General features: G+C 40.2%; 1 protein-coding gene across 1 annotated transcript in view; it reads right to left on the bottom strand.

The window, feature by feature from the left end:
* Positions 1-15100, bottom strand: part of SUCLA2 (succinate-CoA ligase ADP-forming subunit beta) — a 48234-nt gene extending 33134 nt beyond the window's left edge. The window contains exons 1-2 of the mRNA XM_065895859.1: positions 14981-15100; positions 8025-8205 (exon numbers count right to left, since the gene is read on the bottom strand). Of these exons, the coding sequence (XP_065751931.1) occupies positions 8025-8205; positions 14981-15070 (271 nt within the window). The 5' untranslated portion in view covers positions 15071-15100. The remainder of the gene's footprint in view (positions 1-8024; positions 8206-14980) is intronic.
* Positions 15101-22440: the final 7340 nt, after the last annotated feature.

The raw sequence follows: 22440 nt of genomic DNA, 5'->3' as shown, positions 1-22440 counted from the left end.
AGCCACCATTACATCTCACCTAGATTATCCTTGTCCCCAAAAGTATATTCTCAAAGCAGCAGCCAAAGTGCGCATATAACTCCTCTACTTAAAACCTTGCACTGAATGCCCACTTCACTCAGAGTTAAAGCCACAGTCCCTACAATGGCCTCAAGGCCCTGTGTAATCCCCCAGCACCCTTGCCCTTTGTATCATGACCTCTTCATTGTTCACCCCACACCAGCAACTCTAATCTTCCTGTTCCTGGGCATATCCCTCCCTTCCTTTAGGACTTGACACTGATGCTCCCTCTCTCCCTGAATACTCTTCATCCAGGTATCTGTTTGGGAAAGGTCCTCATTCCCTTCCAGTTTTTCTTTAAGTCTAAATTGTCCATGAGACTTACCCTGATCACCCTACTTAACACTACCAACTGCCCACCCATGACCAATCCCCCTTAGCCCGCTCATTTTTTTCCATAGAAGTCATCACCTTCGAATCATAACATATAATCTTCCCATGTTTATCATTTTTGTTTTGCTCCCCCACTAAAATATAGACTCCAGGAGGGCAGAATCTTTGTTATGTTCATTGATGTTTGCAAGGTCCTGGGAGGGTTCCTAGCACATAATATTTTCTGAATGATAAATAAAAGAACATTTAGAAATCAAGAGAATTCTTATGAATCTAGATCTTCCACTGCTCTTGAGAAACACAGAACTGGAAATCCTGGGCCCTGCAACTGGAACTGACCACAAGTGCCTTGTTTACACAAGACATCATTTCAATTTGCCACAGTCCCCACCATTCCCAAGTGCCACAACTAATATCAGATGAAGATTAGAGAAAGTTTAGAAATGTCCTTAAAAGTAACAATAATTTTCTTACTGAGAAGACAACAGGTAGTCTCAGGGACTATGGCAAATTAGAGAGTTCATGCCCGAACTAAAAGGAGCAGCCACTAGTCATTCTACCTGTTTCTGGTTACTTGTCAAGTCAGGTTTCTAGTACTTCAGCAATATTCATTTATCTCCAAAAAGGATACCTATAATCCAAACAGTGTAAATGTAATGTAAAAATGGACAACAGTTAAACTGGTGCTCTGCTGGGCTAAATTCAAACATTCCTATTAATTAAGCTAGGAACTTAACATACTGAGCTATTAAGTAAGAGTAATGAAGCTCTATTTTTTCAAAAACATTTTATAAGAAGAAGGCTCTTCCCTAAAGCGTCAATTTTCTTTTTTTAAGAAAATAAACTCCGTAAGCGCACAGATGATTCTTCAAAAATTCCTTCTAAAAAAGCCCTTCACGGGGACTTCCCTGGTGGTCCACCCTGGCCAGGGAACCAGATCCCGCATGCATGCCGCAACTAAGAGTTCACATGCCATAACTAAGAAGTCCGTGTGCTTCAACTAAGACCTGACACAGCCTAAATAAATAAATAAATTTTTTTAAAATAAAATAAAAAAGACCTTCACAACAAAAGAAAAACAAAAAAAAGTAATGACATACAATCTCATCAACTATCAAGACAGGGAGAAGAATTAGAAGATAAATCTGAGGACAACTGACTAAAACAAAGATTTTATTCAATTCCATTAATTCAGTCAACAGTTACATCTACATACCAGACACTGCACTGGAGTTGTAGATACAACGATGAGCAAATCAGTCTTGCTAGATTTCGCCCTTTGCTCCAGCCACACAAGATCATTTATGGATCCCAAGATTGTCTTTAAAATATATTCACCATCCCTCCTAGCTTTAGTCATTCACAAATGTTTTAAGTATTCCTCATTTACAGTCATCTAATAAAACACTGGAAAAAGGAAAAAGAAGGCAAAGTCCTACTGTATGCCATTAGAAATCTCCCTCTGGGCTGACATTCATTAATTGACACCCTCTGCATGTTTATTCACCCAGAGAGAAATTCTATGTTAACTGTGCTAGAATCCAAACTATATTTCCACAGTCAATAGGGAAATCATAAGAACTCTGCCAAATGCCTTACTGAAATCATATTTTCTTGTAACTACAAGAAGGAGGTGGGAATCTGCTCTTAGAACTGACCCCAAATTATAACTACTTCATTTCTCTGTGCTTAACAACCATCCCTTTGATAATCCATTCCAGAAACTTCTCCATGATCTTCCAGCTCATCAACCTTCATTTGTGGACTCATATAGTCTTTTAAAATATTGGAATTAGATTTCTTTCTAACCATTCTTCCATCCCTAACTTCAGTTATTCACAACAGGTAAAACTTGCCTCCAGGACAGTGTTTTCCAACTTTTGTCACATTATGACACACACAGAAAATGACAGAATTTGTAGGGAATACTGGGGAAAGAGGTCAGAGCTATTTTGGGAGGAATTACCAGCTATAGGGTTCAGTGGCCCCAGTCTCCATGTTAACTCAGCTTCTCTTGCCACCCACAACGACAAGCAATAGTTTGTCACACCTGTAATGCATTTATGCCCTAGTATATTGCTTGATAAGACTTTTTAAATAAATGGGAATTAACATTTTATGAATTTTGCAGTAACTGAGAAGCAAAAATTAGCCAAAGTCAGCACTGGGAATTGCTAGCTAGATGGAAAAAAACAGGTATATTTCTAGGGCACCTCATATCACACCCTGTGCAATTATATCCCATAATCAATATCTTCTGATATTAATGACTCACCACAAAAAAAAAAAAACACAACTGTCTCAACATCCTCAAAGTAGCTAGGAAATACATCTTTTAAAAAGTAGTATTTCTGCCCCTCTAGATTTAAAGGTCCTGATTAGTCACTAATCCCACTCCCATACTACAATCATCATTTGCAGCCTTCTTTGACAAAGACACACTTTCTAGATAAACAAGATACATTCTGTTCCAAGGAGCTGAAAATCAGAGCTGCCTACCTGCTCCTTACTACTTGTAAGTCCTGGTTCCAGAGGACTTGCCAGAAATACTCACAGTTACAGTATATCCTATATATATTAACTATTCCTTTTTCTACAGCTAAAAATCATTAAAGATTTTTACAATGAGTAAAGAAATCAAGAAACTGGCATCTGAATAAATCCTACTCGTTTTATGAAAAAGTTTGTACACAAATTATTTTTTTCTGACAAAATAGTGAAATTTGACTAAATGAGAAAACATGGAAAACTAATTAAGAAAACCAATTATAATAATTTGGAAATAAAAAAAGAAATACTAGCTTTCACTGACTTCATTAAATCAGGCCCTTTAATCAGTGGTATGAAAAACAGTTTATGCCTTCAGCATTATTAAGAAGGAAAGAACTGGTAAACAAAATATGCATCACTCAAGAGATTAAACTAACAAAATAAAAGAACAAAGTCAAGGGTCTGAAATTCATCCTTAAGGATAGAAGGGTAGGATAAGAAAACCTTATACTTTCTCAATTACATTTCCAAATTTTCCTTCTTATTTAGCTGGGTCTTCTTTAGAAATTAACATTTAGGGCATATATATAAGACGGAATCTCAAGAAGGTAGTTAATAAAGTGCCTTTGCAAGAAATACTACAGAAATACAATCATGAGTTTTCTTAAAGTCTTGACCCTTAAGAGCCTCTAACATACATAGAATTTTAAAGGTTAAAATGAGGTACATCTTTTACCATGGACAGGTTCAAACTACAAGACACCATTAATTAACAAAAATTTCAGCAAAAGTAGTATGAATTTACATAAGGCTTTTGCTGAATAAAAAGAAGCTTGCTTGTAATCTGAATAAAAAGAATTGTTTTTCTAAGCTTTCGACAAAATTCAACACCCATTTATGAAAAAAACCCTCCAGAAAGTAGGCATAGAGGGAACTTACCTCAACATAGGAAAGGCCATATATGACAAACCCACAGCCAACATCATTCTCAATGGTGAAAAACTGAAACCATTTTCTCTAAGATCAGGAACAAGACAAGGTTGTCCACTCCCACAACTATTGTTCAACATAGCTTTGGAAGTTTTAGCCACAGCAGTCAGAGAAGAAAAAGAAATAAAAGGAATCCAAATCGGAAAAGGAGAAGTAAAGCTGTCACTGTGTGCAGATGACATGGTACCATACATAGAGAATCCTAAAGATGCTACCAGAAAACTACTAGAGCTAATCAATGAATTTGGTAAAGCAGCAGGATACAAAGTTAATGCCCAGAAATCTCTTGCATTCCTATACACTAATGATGAATAATGTGAAAATGAAATTAAGGAACACTCCCATTTACCACTGCAACAAAAAGAATAAAATACCAAGGAATAAACCTACCTAAGGAGACAAAAGACCTGTATGCAGAGAACTATAAGACACTGATGAAAGAAATTAAAGATGATACAAATAGATGGAGAGATATACCATGTTCTTGGACTGGAAGAATCAACATTGTGAAAATGACTATACTACCCAAGCAATCTACAGATTCAATGCAATCCCTATCAAACTACCAATGGCATTTTTCACTGAACTAGAACAAAAAATTTCACAATTTGTATGGAAACACAAAAGACCCCGAATAGCCAAAGCAATCTTGAAAAAGAAAAACAGAGCTGGAGAAATCAGGCTCCCAGACTTCAGACTATACTACAAAGCTACAGTAATCAAGACAGTATGGTACTGGCACAAAAACAGAAATATAGATCAATGGAACAGGATAGAAAGCCCAGAGATAAACACACACACACACACACACACACACACACACACACACACACGGTCACCTTATCTTTGATAAAGGAGGCAAGAATATAAAATGGAGAAAAGACAACCTCTTCAATAAGTGGTGCTGGGAAAACTGGACAGCTACGAGTAAAAGAATGAAATTAGAACACTCCCTAACACCATACACAAAAATAAACTCAAAATGGATTAAAGACCTAAATGTAAGGCCAGATACTATAAAACTCTTTGAGGAAAACATAGGCAGAACACTCTATGACATAAATCACAGCAAGATCATTTTGACCCACCTCCTAGAGTAATGGAAATGAAAACAAAAATAAACAAATGGGACCTAATGAAACTTAAAAGCTTTTACACAGCAAAGGAAAACATAAACAAGATGAAAAGACAACCCTCAAAATGGGAGAAAATATTTGCAAATGAATCAACTGACAAAGGATTAATCTCCAAAAGTTACAAGAAGCTCATGCAGCTCAATATCAAAAAAACAAACAACCCAATCTAAAAATGGGCAGAAGACCTAAATAGACATTTCTCCAAAGAAGATATACAGATTGCCAACAAACACATGAAAGGATGCTCAACATCACTAATCACTAGAGAAATGCAAATCAAAACTACAATGAGGTATCACCTCACACCGGTCAGAATGGTCATCATCAAAAAATCTACAAACAATAAATGCCGGAGAGGGTGTGGAGAAAATGGAACCCTCTTGCACTGTTGGTGGGAATGTAAATTGATACAGCCACTATGGAAAACAGTATGGAGGTTCCTTAGAAAAGTAAAAACAGAACTACCATACGACCCAGCAATCCCACTACTGGGCATATACCCTGAGAAAACCATAATTCAAAAAGAGTCATGTACCACAATGTTCATTGCAGTACTACTTAAACAGCCAGGACATGGAAGCAACCTAAGTGTCCATCGACAGATGAATGGATAAAGAAGATGTAGCACATATATACAATGGAATACTACTCAGCCATAAAAAGAAACGAAACTGAGTTATTTGTAGTGAGGTGGATGGACCTAGAGACTGTCATACAGAGTGAATTACGTCAGAAAGAGAAAAACAAATCCCATATGCTAACACATATATATGGAATCTTAAAAAAAATGGTTCTGAAGAACCTAGGGGCAGGACAGGAATAAAGATACAGACATAGAGAATGGACTTGAGGACACGGGGAGGGGGAAGGGTAAGCTGGGACGAAGTGAGATAGTGGCATGGACATATATACACTACCAAATGTAAAATAGATAGGTAGTGGGAAGTGGCCATATAGCACAGGGGGATCAGCTCGGTGCTTTGTGACCACCTACAGGGGTGGGATAGGGAGAATGGGAGGGAGACACAAGAGGGAGGAGATATGGGGATATATGTATATGTATAGCTGATTCACTTTGTTATAAAGGAGAAACTAACATACCATCGTAAAGTAATTATACTCCAATAAAGATGTTAAATAAATAAATTAAGTAAGTAAGTAAGTATGTATGTGCCCTTCAAGCCAGCAGTTTCACTCCTGGGATTCTGTACTAAATAAATAAAACCATCAGTCCTTAAAAAAAAAAAATTGTTTCTCTGATTAACAATAAACAAAACTGTAAATTAAAAATCATGCTTCCTTGACATATTTACACTACCAAATGTAAAACAGATAGCTAGTGGGAAGCAGCTGCATCACACAGGGAGAACAGCTCAGTGCTTTGTGACCACCTAGAGTGGTGGGATAGGGAGGGTGGGAGGGAGACGCAAGAGGGAGGGGATATGGGGATATATGTATACATATAGCAGCTGATTCACTTTGTTATACAGCAGAAACTAACACAACATTGTAAAGCAATTATACTCCAATAAAGATGTTTAAAAAAAAAATCATGCTTCCAAGTCAAGGAAATCAAGGCTACCTCATTCAAAAACATATCATATAATATATGACAACTTTCTGATCTTCTACATGCTCTCACTTTTGAAAGAAAAACCCATTCTAGAAACAAATAAGTACAAATAGAGATGAAGACTTTTACAATTTTAAACAGTTTAAAATGTTCCACATCTTTCTTGAAAAACTAATAAAAGTCTCCACCAAAGCACATTTAAAACCATATTAATCAAATGTACATACAGAAGAGATTAATTTTGGTAATCTACATAAAATTGGTGGGATTTTAAATACTACTACGAAGAAAATGCAGTGTATAGCTATTACATTACTCATTATCATGTTCTCTTATTAAACCCTTAAAAATATAAAGTGAAGCATACTTTCCAAACTCAAAATTTATATAATTAAAAGATTAATATAAATTCAAATTAACAAAACCTATTGTTTCTGTTATCAATAATCTAATAAACATAGGCAACTATTTAATTCATTTAACGATATTAACATTTATTGATTACCTAAGTGTCAGGCCCTCTTCTAAGAGGTTGGGATATATCAGTGAACAAAATAAGACAAAGAAACCCTCCTCTTATAGAGCTTACATTCTAATGCTCAACTTCTTTTTTCGCCCTTCTGGCTCTCTATTTTTCATGTCCAAAAAAAAAAGATGGGAGAAATACTGGACCTCTCTTTACAATCGCATAAACAGGTAAGATTTTCTGTCACCATTTCCCTGAAGAATCATCACAGCCAGAATTTTCTTCCCCATAGTTGTAACTAAAAACAGGACTTCATAAGTCAGAAAGAGAAAGACAAATACTGTATGCTAACACACATATATGGAATTTAAGAAAAAAAAAATGTCATGAAGAACCTAGGGGTAAGACAGGAATAAAGACACAGACCTACTAGAAAATGGACTTGAGGATATGGGGAGGGGGAAGGGTAAGCTGTGACAAAGCGAGAGAGAGGCATGGACATATATGCACTACCAAACGTAAGGTAGATAGCTAGTGGGAAGCAGCCGCATAGCGGAGATCAGCTCGGTGCTTTGTGACCGCCTGGAGGGGTGGGATAGGGAGGGTGGGAGGGAGGGAGACACAAGAGGGAAGAGATATGGGAACATATGTATATGTATAACTGATTCACTTTGTTATAAAGCAGAAACTAACACACCATTGTAAAGCAATTATACTCCAATAAAGATGTAAAAAAAAACCCAGGACTTCAGCTTCCTGAAGCTTTCTTAAGTTATCAGCACTACGGGGCGCAGAATAATCTCATAATAATTTTAGGATGCCAAAAATCATAAGTTCCACCTTCTCTTTTACGTTAATAAAACTTATTTTTTAAATATAAAATAAAAGCCAAAAGTTGTTATTAAACCAAAAGTAAAGTTCACATCTTATCAAAGATCCCATGTCGAGATGGCATAAGTTTTTCTTAATTTAGTACCTAATTTTTTGGCAATTGCATAAGCCTCATCTGGTGACTTAGCCACGTGTCCTTTGGGAATGGAGACGCCAGCTTCTTGCAACAATTCCATACTCATGTATTCATGTAGTGAGAGATTCCTTTGCTGTTGCTGCTGTATTTGGAGTCCATGGTTGTTAAACAATCCAGAACTTCCCAGAACCTAGAGAAATTGGGGACATATTTATACAGAGAGTGATTTAGCAGTAGTTCTTGTTAAAAACACCTTCTCAAAATACTTTAGAGTACTCCGTTCTTCAAAACTATAACAAAATTGTTATATTAAGACATCAAAATATAATATTCAGAGTAAATTACAACACAAAACTAAGAGCTAATCTACTAGCTAATATCAAATGTTACCCTTGTAGTTTTATTTCCTCATCACCTCTAGTCCTTATCTTTTATTTGAGCTTTACTACCGTATCTCTAATGATCTACAGAGCATTTCTACCTCAATGCCAAATTTCGCAGATCTAAAACCAATCTCCTATTTCCACCAAATCAAAAATCCTTCCCATCTTTCTTCTCTCCACCATTCCTCCGGCACCTAACAAATTGTCTGACACTAGAGATAACTGAATGATTTGGTAGCATTAAGCTTTCGTGCATTCAAAGCTCAAACCCCTACTTCATCTGTAGTGCACATTGTGGTGTGCTGCCCAGATCCTCCCTTGGGACCAAGGCATTCATAGCCCAGCTGCTGGGAGTGTTGGCAGCTGACAGGTCTCAGCTGAGTCCCCTCACTGGAGCCTCCCTGCCTTAAGTCATACCTCCTTTCCCACTGTCAGTCTGCAGCCAATGACTGGCCAATGAGGGTTAAGGGAAGGATGTAAAGACCTGGCACCTCACCCCAATTTGGGACAATTCAGGACCATCCTAGCTGCAGACCTTCCATAGGAAGAGCAGAGGTCCCCAATGCACTGCACCACAGTTCTATGACTCCCTCTATTCAGTCCTCCTTCCTTCACTCTCCCGCAGTTGTTGATCCAGAGATCACTTTCTAGTAAACTTCCTCCATGAAACTCTCCATCTAATAGTCTGCAAATTACAGCTCAGAGAACCAATCTGCAACATCATCTTTAATGCATTCCTTCTAAATGATTCCTTTAACTGGTGTCTCCTTTACAAACCCAGTTCAGGTGTATGTCCTTCACAACTGGACTGCCAAAGCTTCCAAGAAAGAAATGCCCTACAAACTTCCCTTTTTCAATCTACGTAGAACATTCATTCATTCAAAAACTTACTGAGCACCTAGACACTGGAAATAGTGAGGTGAACCCAACAAAACCCTTGCACCTAAAGCTTACAGTCTAGTGTGTATTTGTGTGTCGGGGGGAGGAGGAGGCACAGACAATAAACAAAATACATCAAACAGTAGTAATAAGAGTAAGGAGACAGAAAATAAAAAAATAAGAAGTGCTATTTCATACAGCTGGAGGAGTTTTCTCCACTAAAATATCCCTCAGTAGAGCTGAGTAAGAATTATTTTTTCAGAAAGAATTAAGTAGGAAACAAATAAGGTATCCCTCTACCAGCTGAATAAGTCACTGATGAAAGACAAATGAGTATGAGAGCTGTCAGCCACCGGTGGCAAGGCCACAACAATGAGAACTATTGAAGGAAGGATGCAATCAGGAAGATCTCTAGCATCTATGGTCCCAAAGCTCCACTAAGTCAGAGCCTAGTCTTAGCCCATCATTAACAACACACAGAAACACCTCCCTCCCTTTTTTCAAACTCCTCAATCCTATCAACTTTATATGGCAATATGTAGAACAAATTAAGTGCTATGAAAGCCTTGGAAAACTGCACTGGAATCACACATTTAAGTGTTATCCACCCATACATTCCCATTATCTCCACACAGTACTGAAACGTTGTACATACGAAACAGTATCATAAAAACTGAATTCAAAGAAATCTTATACAAAACAGTCTGATTCTTAAAGAGAAAAGTCTGCATCAAAATTACCTGGGAATGCCTCTAAAAATGCAGATTCCAGGGTCCCCCTTTCATCTACAAAATCAGAGCCTCTGGACTGGGCCACAAGAAATCTGCACTTGTAAACAGTTATTCAGTTGATTCTTAAGCACGCTACAGTTTGAGAACCACTAGTCTAACAAATCAATCACATAGAATAGCAAGCTATTTCTGATTCATCTGGTAAGCTAAAATCCTGGATAACATTTCTCTTGGGTAGCTCAATTCCCTGATTTAGTTCCACTTTAACATTAAAAACCAACAACTTCCCAAACTTCAGTATACATCTACCTTGTGAAATCTCATTCCTGGGTATATACTCAACAGAAATGAGTGCTTAGTCTACCAAAAGGCATATATAAGAATGCTCATAGCAGGCTTATTCATATAGACAAAAAAATGGAAATGACTCAATTGCCCATCAATAGAAGAATGGGTAAATTGTAGTATATTAATATAATAGAATACTACAGAGCAAAAAAGAAAAAACCTACTGCTCACAAAACAATGGATTAATCTCACAAATATAATTTTAAGGGAAAGAAGACAGACACAAGAATACATACTTATATGATTTCTTTTTATATAGTTCGGACCCAGTCAGAATTAACATACAGTGATGGAAGTCAGAATAAGTGGTTACCTTCTGTTGGTGAGTATTGGTAAAGAGAGTGCCTTCTGAGGGCTAAAAACACTGTATGTATATCTTGATCTGAATGGTGGCTACACCATTATGTACATGGACACCTACATAAAAATTAATCTAGCTATCCACTGAAGTTGTACATAAATTATGCACTTTGCTGTACATAAACTATACCTCAAAATAATAAAAATAAGGGGGAAAGGGGGAGTACCTAGCATAAGCTTGACGAAAATAGTCATACACTGAAACATTTTTGAATGCCTATATACCAGACACTACCAGGAACACATAAAGAATGAGGCCAACCAGAGTTCACAGATGTATAAACAGCTGCAACACATATAAGAGCAATCACAGTCACTAAGTGGCACCTAATTAGCTGGACAGACCAGAAAAAAATACCATAGAGGCCCGATCCTAGTTAAAAAAAAAAAAAATCTAACATTTATAGAGGACACTTTGGGGACAACTGGGGAAATGTGAATCTGACTTATACACTAGATATAAGTATTTCAGCAATTTTAAATTTCCTAAGTACAATAACTATACTGTGGTTATTTAGGAGAATGTCCTTATTCTTAAGAGACATACACTGAAACATCTAAGGGTGAAGAAGTGCCATGATACCTGCAACTTACTTTCAAACGGTTCAGCAAAAATAAATGAATATAATTTATACATACATACGTATGTATATAAATTATATGACTGCATATCATATAATTTTTTTAAAGATAAAGCAAATGTGGCATAAAGTTAAATGTAGGTGAAGGCAATATGGGTGTTCAATGTACTGGCTGGAATATACCTATCAGTTTGAAATTTTTCCAAAAAAGGCTGAGGATAAATCCATGATGCAAACTCTAAGTATAGGGCTTCCCAGGTGGTGCAGTGGTTGAGAGTCCGCCTGCCGATGCAGGGGACACGGGTTCGTGCCCCGGTCCGGGAAGATCCCACATGCCGCAGAGCGGCTGGGCCCGTGAGCCATGGCCGCTGAGCCTGCGCGTCCGGAGCCTGTGCTCCACAACGGGAGAGGCCACGACAGTGAGAGGCCCGGGTACCGCAAAAAAAAAAAAAAAAAAAAAAGAAAAAACTCTAAGTATATTTTTATGGTTTCTTTCAGATATCTATATGTATTTTCAAATATCTTGATTTACAAAGAATTAGTAGTACTCATAAGGAATTGCTGATAGCTTTCTATACCACTTTAAAGTTTTTTTAAATTATCTGAAATATTTTGATAATCCCTTCCTTGCACCACTAGAAGTTGTAACTTGAAATATCATCAGCTGTGAATTATGTTGGTAATACAAATCACTGCATAATCACAAAGATTTTTCTTTCCTGATATTATCACTTAGAAGACTCCTACTGCCAAAAGGCCACAAATTCCTGGCCAAATTCCTACCCCACCACCTAACCAATCACATACCTAGTTTAAATAATACTTAGTCAAAATTGGAAAAATGTAGTTACTGGGGAGTATGATTCACAACAAACAAGACGATACCTTAAATTATTTAACCTGAACTATTTTTACCAAATATACACTGGACAAAAGATACAGAGAAACTAGAAAAGGGTCAGAGAACTAAACAAAATGTTTAAGAGAATTTGCTAAACTCAGTGGGTGACCTTGAACAAGATTCCTTAGGCCCTGCACCTCTATGTCCCCATGTACAAAAGCAAGAGGTTAGACCCAATTTTCACTGCAGCACCATTTACAATAGCCAAGACGTGGAAGCAACCTAAATGTCCATCGAAAGACGAATGGATAAAGAAGATGTGGTACACATATACAATGAAATACTACTCAGCCATAAAAAAGAATGAAATAATGCCATTTTCAGCAACATGGATGGACCTAAAGATTATCATACTAAGTGAAGTCTGTCAGACAGAGAGAGACAAATACCATATCATATCACTTACATGCGGAATCTAAAAAAAAAAAAATTGATACAAATGAACTTATTTACAAAATAGAAACAGACTCACAGACACAGAAAACAAACTTATGGTTACCAAAGGCGAAACGTTGGGGGGGGGGGGGGAGGTGGAGTGATAAATTAGGAGATTGGGATTGACATATACACACTACTATATATAAAATAGATAATCAATAAGGACCTACTGTATAGCACAGGGAACTCTACTCAATATTCTGTAATAACTTGTATGGGAAGATTTTGAAAAAGAATGGATATATGTATAACTGAATCACTTAGCTGTACACCTGAATCTAACACAACACTGTAAATTAACTATACTCCAATATAAGACAAAAATTAAATTAAAAAAAAAAGCAAGGGGTTAGACTAAGGTGATTCCAAACTCTAAAGCCATATTACTTAATGTGAGGGTGGAAGAGAAGGTGTTTAAGGCAATATATTAGGCATCTCTATATGGAGAGATAAAGACTTTTAAAGGTAAACTTCCAAAAGTATAAAAACAATGTTAAGAATGGAAACATATTTGTTCACCAAAGTCTCATTTTCTAAAAACTAGACAGCCCCCTTTAAGACCCATAAGAGGGAAGTTCAAGGCCAAAAAAGTATCACTTCTCCTATTAGGAAGCAAACTCGCAGAATTCACTAGGTTGAAAGTATGAATAGCTTTAAAAAGAAAAAAAAAAGTCTAAATCAATTCATTTATGACATGTCTGAGGTTACTTCAGAACACAACCTAAAATTCTGGAATTGACTTAGGAAGCTAATCATGCCCTTCCACAAGTTTATCAGTGTCAATGTTGGAAAGAATTAATTCTTATGCTCTAGGAAAAACCGTAGAGCAGATTCAAGCACACAGGTTTTAGAGCCAGACATTTCTGGAATTAAGCCTCAGCTATGACCTCACCTGCTTGGTGACCTAGACCAAATTACTCGTTCTTTTAGCCAAGGTTTCTCCATCAATGATGTGGAAATTAATGACTGACTTACAGTGTTGCTGAAAAGCCTACTGAGAGATTACATGTAAAATGCTTGGCACAGTCCCTGGCCTACAATAAATGCTCCAACTGAGCCTTCCTACAACCAAGTTCCCTTACTGAACTTATGATTAATCCCTCTACCCAAAAGCTTATTCCCTTTCTTGTCCCCTCCAACTTCAATCCTGTGCTAACTGAACACTAATCAACCAGAATCAGATGACTAAAACTGCTGTGTTGATAACATCATTAATAAACTAAAATTGCTATTGCAGATACCATCATTAAAGTACAAACTCAGGTTGTTTCTCCAGGGCAAGATGAGCTAATAGGCCCCCAAGCCACGGACCATTTGGCCAGAGAACCATAAACAGGAGACAACCTGACCCTCTGAAACTAGAATTAAGAAATGTCACAGAAGTTACACAAGCCAATGATTAATCCCAGCTTCTTTGTTCTTCCCCTTTAAAAACAACTCCTAACTCAAAGACCAAGTTGTAGTGGATTTGTGTCTTGTCTCACACTCCCTTGCTTGGCGCGCTGCAAATAAACGCTTACTTTGCTGCAAACAACCCCTGACAGTTTGGTTTTCTGTGCCACGGGCACACAAGCCCTTGCTCCGTTACTTACACACTTACACACACACACACCCTGCGTCTATCATAAACACACACACACATATCCTGCATCTATTATACACACACACACGCACACACCCTGCGTCTATTACACTATATTCCATGCAAAAATGAAGTGATCCAAAAGACTATCTTATTTCCCCAGTTGGTAAGCTGGTAAACATCATGTCATTACCGCTATTAAACAGAACAGTACACCACTACTTGGCGGAGATGGGAAACTTCCCGGCCTCGTCCCAGAAAAGGCCAGTCAGCAAGCACGGCTGGTTCCGTGAAGCCACTCCTACGTGTGACAGCTTCCAAGAGACACAAAAGTACATCTGAAGGGCATTTTCCCCCTCCCCAAAGAGGGGCCGCGGAAACCTCGGCCCACCGCGCCGGACGCCGGAGCAGCAGGAGAAAGCGTCCGGCCGCCACCTCTCCACACGGAGCCCACCCTGGCTCCCCGCCGCCCCCTCAATAACTGGGTGAGCAGCCCTCACCAGAATGCTGGAGCTCCTCGCAAACTTAAGCCTGGAACAGGAAAGTGCAAACAAGAGCCCGCTCACAGTCCTGGCGGGCAGCACTCCCGGGCAAGCCGCCCGCCGGCCCGACGGGGCACCCCCTGATACCCAATGTCACTGACTGCGGAGTGACCCCGAGCCGGGCCCCGGATCCCCTCACACCTCGCCCACAGGAGCCAGTCCCCCACCTCGCCCTTTCTCCTGCCGACCCTCAAAGCGAGGGCGGGCTGGGCCGCAATACCTGGGCAGCGGCCCGCAGCGCCGTCCGGGACCGGTGGCTCCTAAGGGTGGCGGCAGCCAAGAGCCGCCTGTAGAACATGGAGGCCGCCATTTCTGAGTCCGACCCAGGCTCCTGGGCGCCGCGCGCAGGCGCAGAAGCTCTAGGCGGCTGTCGACGCGGCGGCTCCCGACACGCGGACCGCCCCTGGCCCCGCCCATGGGGCGGAGTCTAGGGTTGACTGCTGCGGCGGCTCGCCCCAGTCAGGCAAAGCAGGTATTGCTCCTGAGGAGCTGGGCTTGGCGGGCGTAGAGCAAACTTTGACCTTTGTAACTGTTCACCGCAGCCTCAATAAACGACCTTCGGCCATTGCTCAGCAACCTGAAGTTTTCCTAGCGAAATGTAATAGGGAGACGACCAGCGCCACCACCTGTGTGATCTTAAGTTCTCTGAGCCTCAGGTGCCTCATCTCTTTAAGATTCAGAAAATAAGAACTGCATGTCGGTTTTGTGCCAAACACTGCAGTTGAGCTTTGGGATACAGCAGTGAGTAAAACAGAGCGGTTCTGCCCTCTAAGAGAAGATGCTCAGCCACTGGTTACTGAGAACTGTTGCCGGGAGACACCTCTCAGCTCTGAGGAACTGCTCCAAAAATGTAAGGGAGGAGCCAGGTTGTACAGGAGTTTTTTGGTGGGGAAAAAAAAAAACATGTAGTCGAACATAAAAGGATCACTGCTAATCACAAAGAGCAGACATCTCAAGTTAATGATTTTAGTGCCTTTCTAGGTATGGGAAGATGCAAGGATCTGGGTTCGTTGAAATTATTCCTCAGAAATGCATCTTAACTAACCAGGACCAGTATCCAGAGCACAGAAGTCTTCCTGTTTTTCTCCATCCTGAATTCCCCTCGGGGCACACCCAGGAGAGGAGGTGTGTGTGTCTGGGGCTCCGGTGGCCGAGGATGGCTTGATCCTTAAGTGGAATGGGGGGCAACATTCGCTATCCACACTACCAACCCAGAGGATGTATCAGAATCACCTGGGAAGCTTTTTTAAAAAGTACTTTCACCAGAACCCATCTAAGGCGTGGAGTCAGGGCATCTGTAGTTCTTAGAGTTCCGCAGGTGAATCACATACACACATCGTGCGTGGAAAACCCTGAGATGACATGTGCCCCACCAAAGAGTTGACCACTGGACAAATGACTGGGTGCCTATTCTGCTCTCAACAGTGAGCTTTAAAATGTGTCAAAGCGATTTCTGTGGGCAAGATCTTAACCTAAGAGTAAGTGGGCGTTGCTGACAGGCATTAGCCAGGCTCTGGCACCTACCTCTGATGCACAGTCACCCGATCCACAGAACAGCACTGTGCAAAGAAAAAGTGAATCTAAAACAAGCAGCCTATTGAATTAGGGAATGGAAAGGAGCTTTTTGCATCCCCCCCCCCACCCAAATCTCTTAAGTTCTTAAAGGTAGGACTTTCTTAAAAACTTTATTGTTTCATTGACACTCATGCAGGGACTGACCTCAAGGCTCCTTTCATCGCTAATTGATATTTTGTGCAGTTTGAAACAGGAAGAGGGGAAACAGACATTAGCAGTTCATATGTCTCTTGCCCCACCTTTCTACTGCCCAATCTAACCAATCAAATAAAATCTGGATAATGTCCCAAAACCCAGCATTGAGACCTACCAGTGTCTGTTAGGAACAGCTATCCCATCAGATACGAATAGAGCTTATACTTATTTTCAAGCCAGCTCTTTTTAATTGACAGTAGACACAGTAGTTGAGCTACCAAGTACCACCAACCATCCGAGTCCAAGGCCAGCTATTTAAAGGGCACGTGGGTAAACCCAGAATAAGTCAGCATACTAAAATAAGATGTAATGCTATAGCCCGGCTAGGATCCTGACTGGGTTAACGTGGCTTCACAAGCTTCAAGTCAGTCACAGGTGATTCATTAAAGAAAACATCTCCACTGCCGTGCCCTCTGCAATACTAGCTCAAAAACGAGAACAGCAACAGCAGAAGTAGGGAATAGGAGCAGGAGTGAGAGAGAGCACATGCAGGTCCCATGGGCCCCAGCTCCTTTGGAAGCGTAGGCAAGGAGGTGGGAACAAACTCATCCCACAGAACTTCTTGGCTGTGCTCAGAGCTCTGTACCTCTAGATAGGTAGGTAAAATGATGACGGGCGTCATACCTGCTAAGTGCTTCACCACTACACAACGAGCCTTAAAAAATGAAATCACTTTATCAAGAAACTACTTTTTGCACAGCAAAAACTTGTGCAGTCCTTATCTACAAGGATCTTAGAAAACAGTAATGAGCAGTAAAGGATAGCAGAGTGTGATTAAGGAAAATAGACGCTGAGGTCTTGGTTTGCTTTTTTTTTTTTAAGTTGGGAGAGGTAGGAGGGAGAATCCTTGAGGAAGAGGGGAAAGGAAGATTTGTTCTTCGGGTACAATGGCATTCCTATCCTTAACCTTCAGTCTCCCACTTTGTCTGTCTCTTCCTTTTACTAGGTGATTAATGGTAGGATGGTATGCAGGAAGAAAGGCAAAAGAAATTTCCTGAGGGAAATTTAATTTTAATTTTTAAATTAAAATTTTCACAGTTTTTTAAAAACATTAAAGGTTTACACCCTCTACATTTCAATGCCCAGAGCAAAGCCTTAGCTAAACTGTCCTATTGTTAACTATAGAATTAATACAATTACAAAGTGCTGTAGAAACAACTTGCAACATATCTGCTTACCCCAAACTTCTGAGGGCTAAGATGAATAATAGCCATCTACTGAACACTTAGTTTTTAGTGCCAGATTCTTACATCCATTTTCTTTCTTTTTTCTTTTTTTCCCCTATCCTTTATTTTGCCGTGAGACATTTTCAGAATTCTCTGGTTTTCATCTTACTCCATTTAACACATCCAACCTCTGCAAGAGAAAGAAACTAACCAGATATATACCTGAACTAAAGTTTGGGGGTGAAGGAAGATCAGTAACACAACATGGGACAGCTGGATGTTTACACAAGATTTCTCTTAGTTCTCTTGAAGCCTCAGAAATGGTAGGAGAAACCTCATCTAGCCCACCCTTGAATGGCAGTGGCAACAGAGAGAGAAACATACATTTGCATATTAATCCTCACAACAAATCCTGCATTTTACATAAAGGAAAACTGAGGCTCCGAAACAGTGTCACAGCTTTTACTTGGCTGTCGCAGCACAATATTTGAACCCAATTCTGGGTGGCAGAATGAGAATTTGAGATAACAACTGAGATTCAAATCTTCTTCTTTAATCCTTTACCTTTCACACCATTTAGATAAAAGTATTCATCACCTAAAGAAAAAAATGATAGTGCAGACCAGCAGAGGACAGGTTTTGAATTGCAAGTTCAAGAGCCTTGAATTGCAAGAGACTGAACTTTAAGTCAAAGTCCAGTAGGACTCAAGGAAGGTTTATGCCTCAGAAATAGAATTGGAATTACCTTGCCCCTCGAGACAATGGGCAGGAGAGTAGAAGGGAAGCAAGACACTGTCTGGTGGTTCCTTGAGGAAGGTCCCCTTGCTGTGTACTTGCCAATGCCATTGTCTCCAGGACAAAAGGCAATTCTACCCCCAAAGAGATTCAGGAATCTAAAACAAGGAGCACTGGAGGGAGATTCAAAATCCCTTGAGTACAGGGATGGCACAGGGGTGGAAACCTCTGGCAGGCTGGTGCACCCCTGCAGATGGAGCTGAATAATATTCTTAGGATTTGCGAAAGTCTACAAGGGCTTTCTGAACCCTTGAGAGTTATGTCGACAAGCATGGAGAGCCAGCAGGCCAGAACAAGAAAGGATAGACCTGTAAGGAGAAATGACCCAGAGCATACAAGAAGAGGGTGTATCAGTGTATGCCAGCTTAGTTAAGTACATGCCAAGGACTAGATGTTCCCTGCTGATCTGTCCTGCATGTATCTCCTGGATCTGAAGAGGAGGGAGAGAGAGAGATCCTAATTTAACAAAGGGTAAGTTTCTGGCACTTGATGCAATAACAGTTAATAATAGAATTCAAATTCAAATGTAGAAAAATATACAAATATTTTCATAAACATGAATATATGGAATGAACTTGGAATCACTGCACCGCTGGTTCTCAACCTTGGCTGCCCCTAGCGTCACGTGGAGAGCTTTTAAAAATACCTTTACTTGGGCCCCACCACCAAAGAGTCTAATTCAGTTGTCCAGGGTGGGTCCTAGAGTGGTATTTTGTAAAAGTTCCCCTAATGTTTCTGATAAGCACCCAAAGGTGACAACCACTTCTGTCTTGCTCTTTCTATGATCCTCTCTGTCTCACCGAGGGAAGAAGCTCAGTAAGGGAGGAGGCAGCCGTGGATGAGCATTGGATTTAAAGTCAAGAGACCTGGATTTGAATTGGCCACCTGCTAGCAGTATGGTCTTAAACAAGATTTTTACTCTCTCTGAGTTTCAGGTTCTACATTTGTAAATGTGGGTGTATTCATTTCCAATAGCTGCTGTAACAAATTGCCACAAACTTGGTGGCTTTAAAACAACAGACATTTATCCTCAGTTCTGAAACCAGAAGTCCAAAATCCTTATCATTGGGCCAAATTGAAGGTGTCAGCAGGGACATGCTCCGTCTGGAAGATTTAGGGGAAAATCTGTTCCTTGACTTTTCCAGCTTCTGGTGGATACTGGCACTTCTTAGCCTGTAGCCACGTTACTTCAACCTCTGCCTCCTTCTCTTCTATCTGTGTCAAATCTCCTTCTGCTTTTCTCTTATCAGGATACATGTACATTTAGGGCCAACCATAATCCAGAATGATCTCCTCATCTCAAAATCCTAGTTTAATCTATAAATGATAGTTACATGAATTGTGTATCAACAGTTATAATTGGAGATGGCAAGAAGTAAGGGTGCTTGTTAAGTAACAATTGGTTGGGGTCCAAAATAGTGGCATAGTTACAAGGGAAGACCTCGAGACCATAAGTTTGCAGCTGGCAGGTGTTATTCTGAATACAGCTGGTGGTGTCCTTAGGTCTGGTACAGTTCAAAGAAAGTTCAGGTTTTCCGTGATGCAGAGATGTATCTGAGACCAGATTCTCAATGGCCGCCCGACTCCATTTTTGTCTACCTGAACTGTGATTACTCCATGATAATTTCAATTTGTCATCAGAACATGCACCTTTTGTGAGTGCACTAATCACACACATGTGATACAATGAAAAGGACACAATTATGCATGCATCTAGCATGTGGATAATAGTGTGGAATATAGAGCTAGACTGCCTGGACACAAATCCTGGCTTTACCACTTTATGACTTTGGGAAAGTTTCTTCAAATTTTCATGCCTCAGTTTCTCTACCTTTAAAATAGATGTACAGGGACTACTCCGGCGGTCCAGTGGTTAAGACTCCACATTTCCAATGCAGGGGGCGCAGTTTCAATCCCTGGTCTGGGAACTAAGATCCCACATGCCTTGTGTCCAAAAATACACACACACACACACACACACACACACACACACACACACAATAGTGAAAAAAAATAAATGTACATCAATACCAGCCCTAAAGTCATCATGTAAATGAAATGAGTTAAACTGGGTAAAAGTACTTGAAATAGTGGCTGGAGTAAGTGCTCAACAAATGTTAGCCCAAATTGTGAAGGAACATGAAAAAAATACAAAGTTAATAGTTCTGGAATCCAGATCTATTTCTGGTAGGATGGTCTCTATTGATAAATGGATTATATTTTATTTTCTCCCCCCAAATAGGAGAAGAGTGGTACCAGGGTACTACAAGATTAAACAATGCTATGTTTCTCTGTGTTTAGTTATTAAGTAGAGCCGCCTGTTATAAATAACTCTACTCCCATTGTCTTCAGTGCTCTTTGCCCTTCCCCTAGGCAGTATTAAGAGCAAGTTAACTTGAGGTTTCACCTAATAGAGAAACCCAAGGAGCAAGATGACTAGTAAAACCAGAAATGTGAGTTAGTAGGAAAGAGCATACAATATGAAAATGCCCAAGAAGATAAAAAGGGAATCCAGTTTCCCTCCTCTCCAGCCCCTGCCCCCCCCACACACACATATACATACAGGGTAAATGGCAGAAGTCACAGCAAGAAGAGTATTTGTCTTTCCTCCATCCCCCACCCTGATACAATGAGGGTGTGATGTTACGAAGAGGCTGAAACTAGAACAGTGTGCAGTGATGTTTTGGGAGAAGAATTTCCTTGTGAGCTGAATGTCTGTCAAAAATGTACACTTTTGAGGGCTTCCCTGGTGGCGCAGTGGTTGAGAGTCCGCCTGCCGATGCAGGGGACACGGGTTCGTGCCCCGGTCCGGGAAGATCCCACATGCCGCGGAGCAGCTGGGCCCGTGAGCCGTGGCCGCTGAGCCTGTGCGTCCGGAACCTGTGCTCCGCAACGGGAGAGGCCACAACAGTGAGAGGCCCGCGTACCAAAAAAAAAAAAAAAAAAAAAAAGTACACGTTTGAAACCAGCTTAGCTCACTAGAATGGCTGTTTCTCCTGTGGTTCTTTGAGTGTAGGAAAATAAAATCTTCCAAGGGAGTATCTGCCATAGTGATCTTTGTCTTCTGTTAAGTTGTCCTAGGACTCCAAAGAGCAAAAAGTAATTTTTTAAGATGCAGGGGAGGGGAGGATCTGGCAATGGTAACAGAATTTTCCCATTACCTAGCAATGTAACCTTGAGGCAGTCAAGTAACCACCTCACGCTTCAGATTCTTATGTGTAACATGAGAGAATGGACTAGGTATCCTCTGGGTTCCCTTCCGGTACTAGTGCTCCCATTCTGTAAACCACCATAAATTATCCCTTATTCCCCCAACAACCAACACAGGACAAACTAAAGTTGTTTCCTCAAATCCAAGGCTTTCCAAACCCCTGCTAGCTCTCCTTTGTTTCTTTAACAAATTCGGAAAAGCTACACCAAAGTATTACATGTTACAAATGATCATTCTTTTTCCTGACCAGCCTGCCCTGTGATGTGGCAGAGAAAACAATGCCCCACTCCTGACATTGTCCAAGGAGAATGGCACACCTAGGTGGAGATAGGTATTGAATATAGAAAATGAGCTCTCTTTCCTGTTGCAAACATGACAGTGTCAACTGAAAGTAGAGCATACTGTCCATCCTCTGGCCGTGATGCTAGTCGCTATGACAGGCCTGAGGTCCTTATTAGTTGAGGTATGCATTTGCAAGATTGCCGGCCAGGTTTAGGTATGCAATTCTTGGCTATGTACCAGGGCTAAACTAGATACTCATTCATTCATTTATTCATTCATTTAGTGCCCATCCAAGCAGAGCAATGTCATAGTGAAGAGCATGGACTACAAAGCCAGACTACAATTGTAGTAGTCTGGGCTACAATTTCAGCTCTACCATTAAAATCCATGTGATGCCAATTAAGATGTTAAAAAAAAAATCCATGTGATGCTGGACATTAACTTCTCTGTGCCTCA

This window comes from Phocoena phocoena, chromosome 18, assembly GCF_963924675.1.
Source record: "Phocoena phocoena chromosome 18, mPhoPho1.1, whole genome shotgun sequence".
Taxonomy (NCBI): domain Eukaryota; kingdom Metazoa; phylum Chordata; class Mammalia; order Artiodactyla; family Phocoenidae; genus Phocoena; species Phocoena phocoena.
Note: the sequence above shows the minus strand (reverse complement) of the source record. Positions and strands in the feature narration are given on the sequence as shown.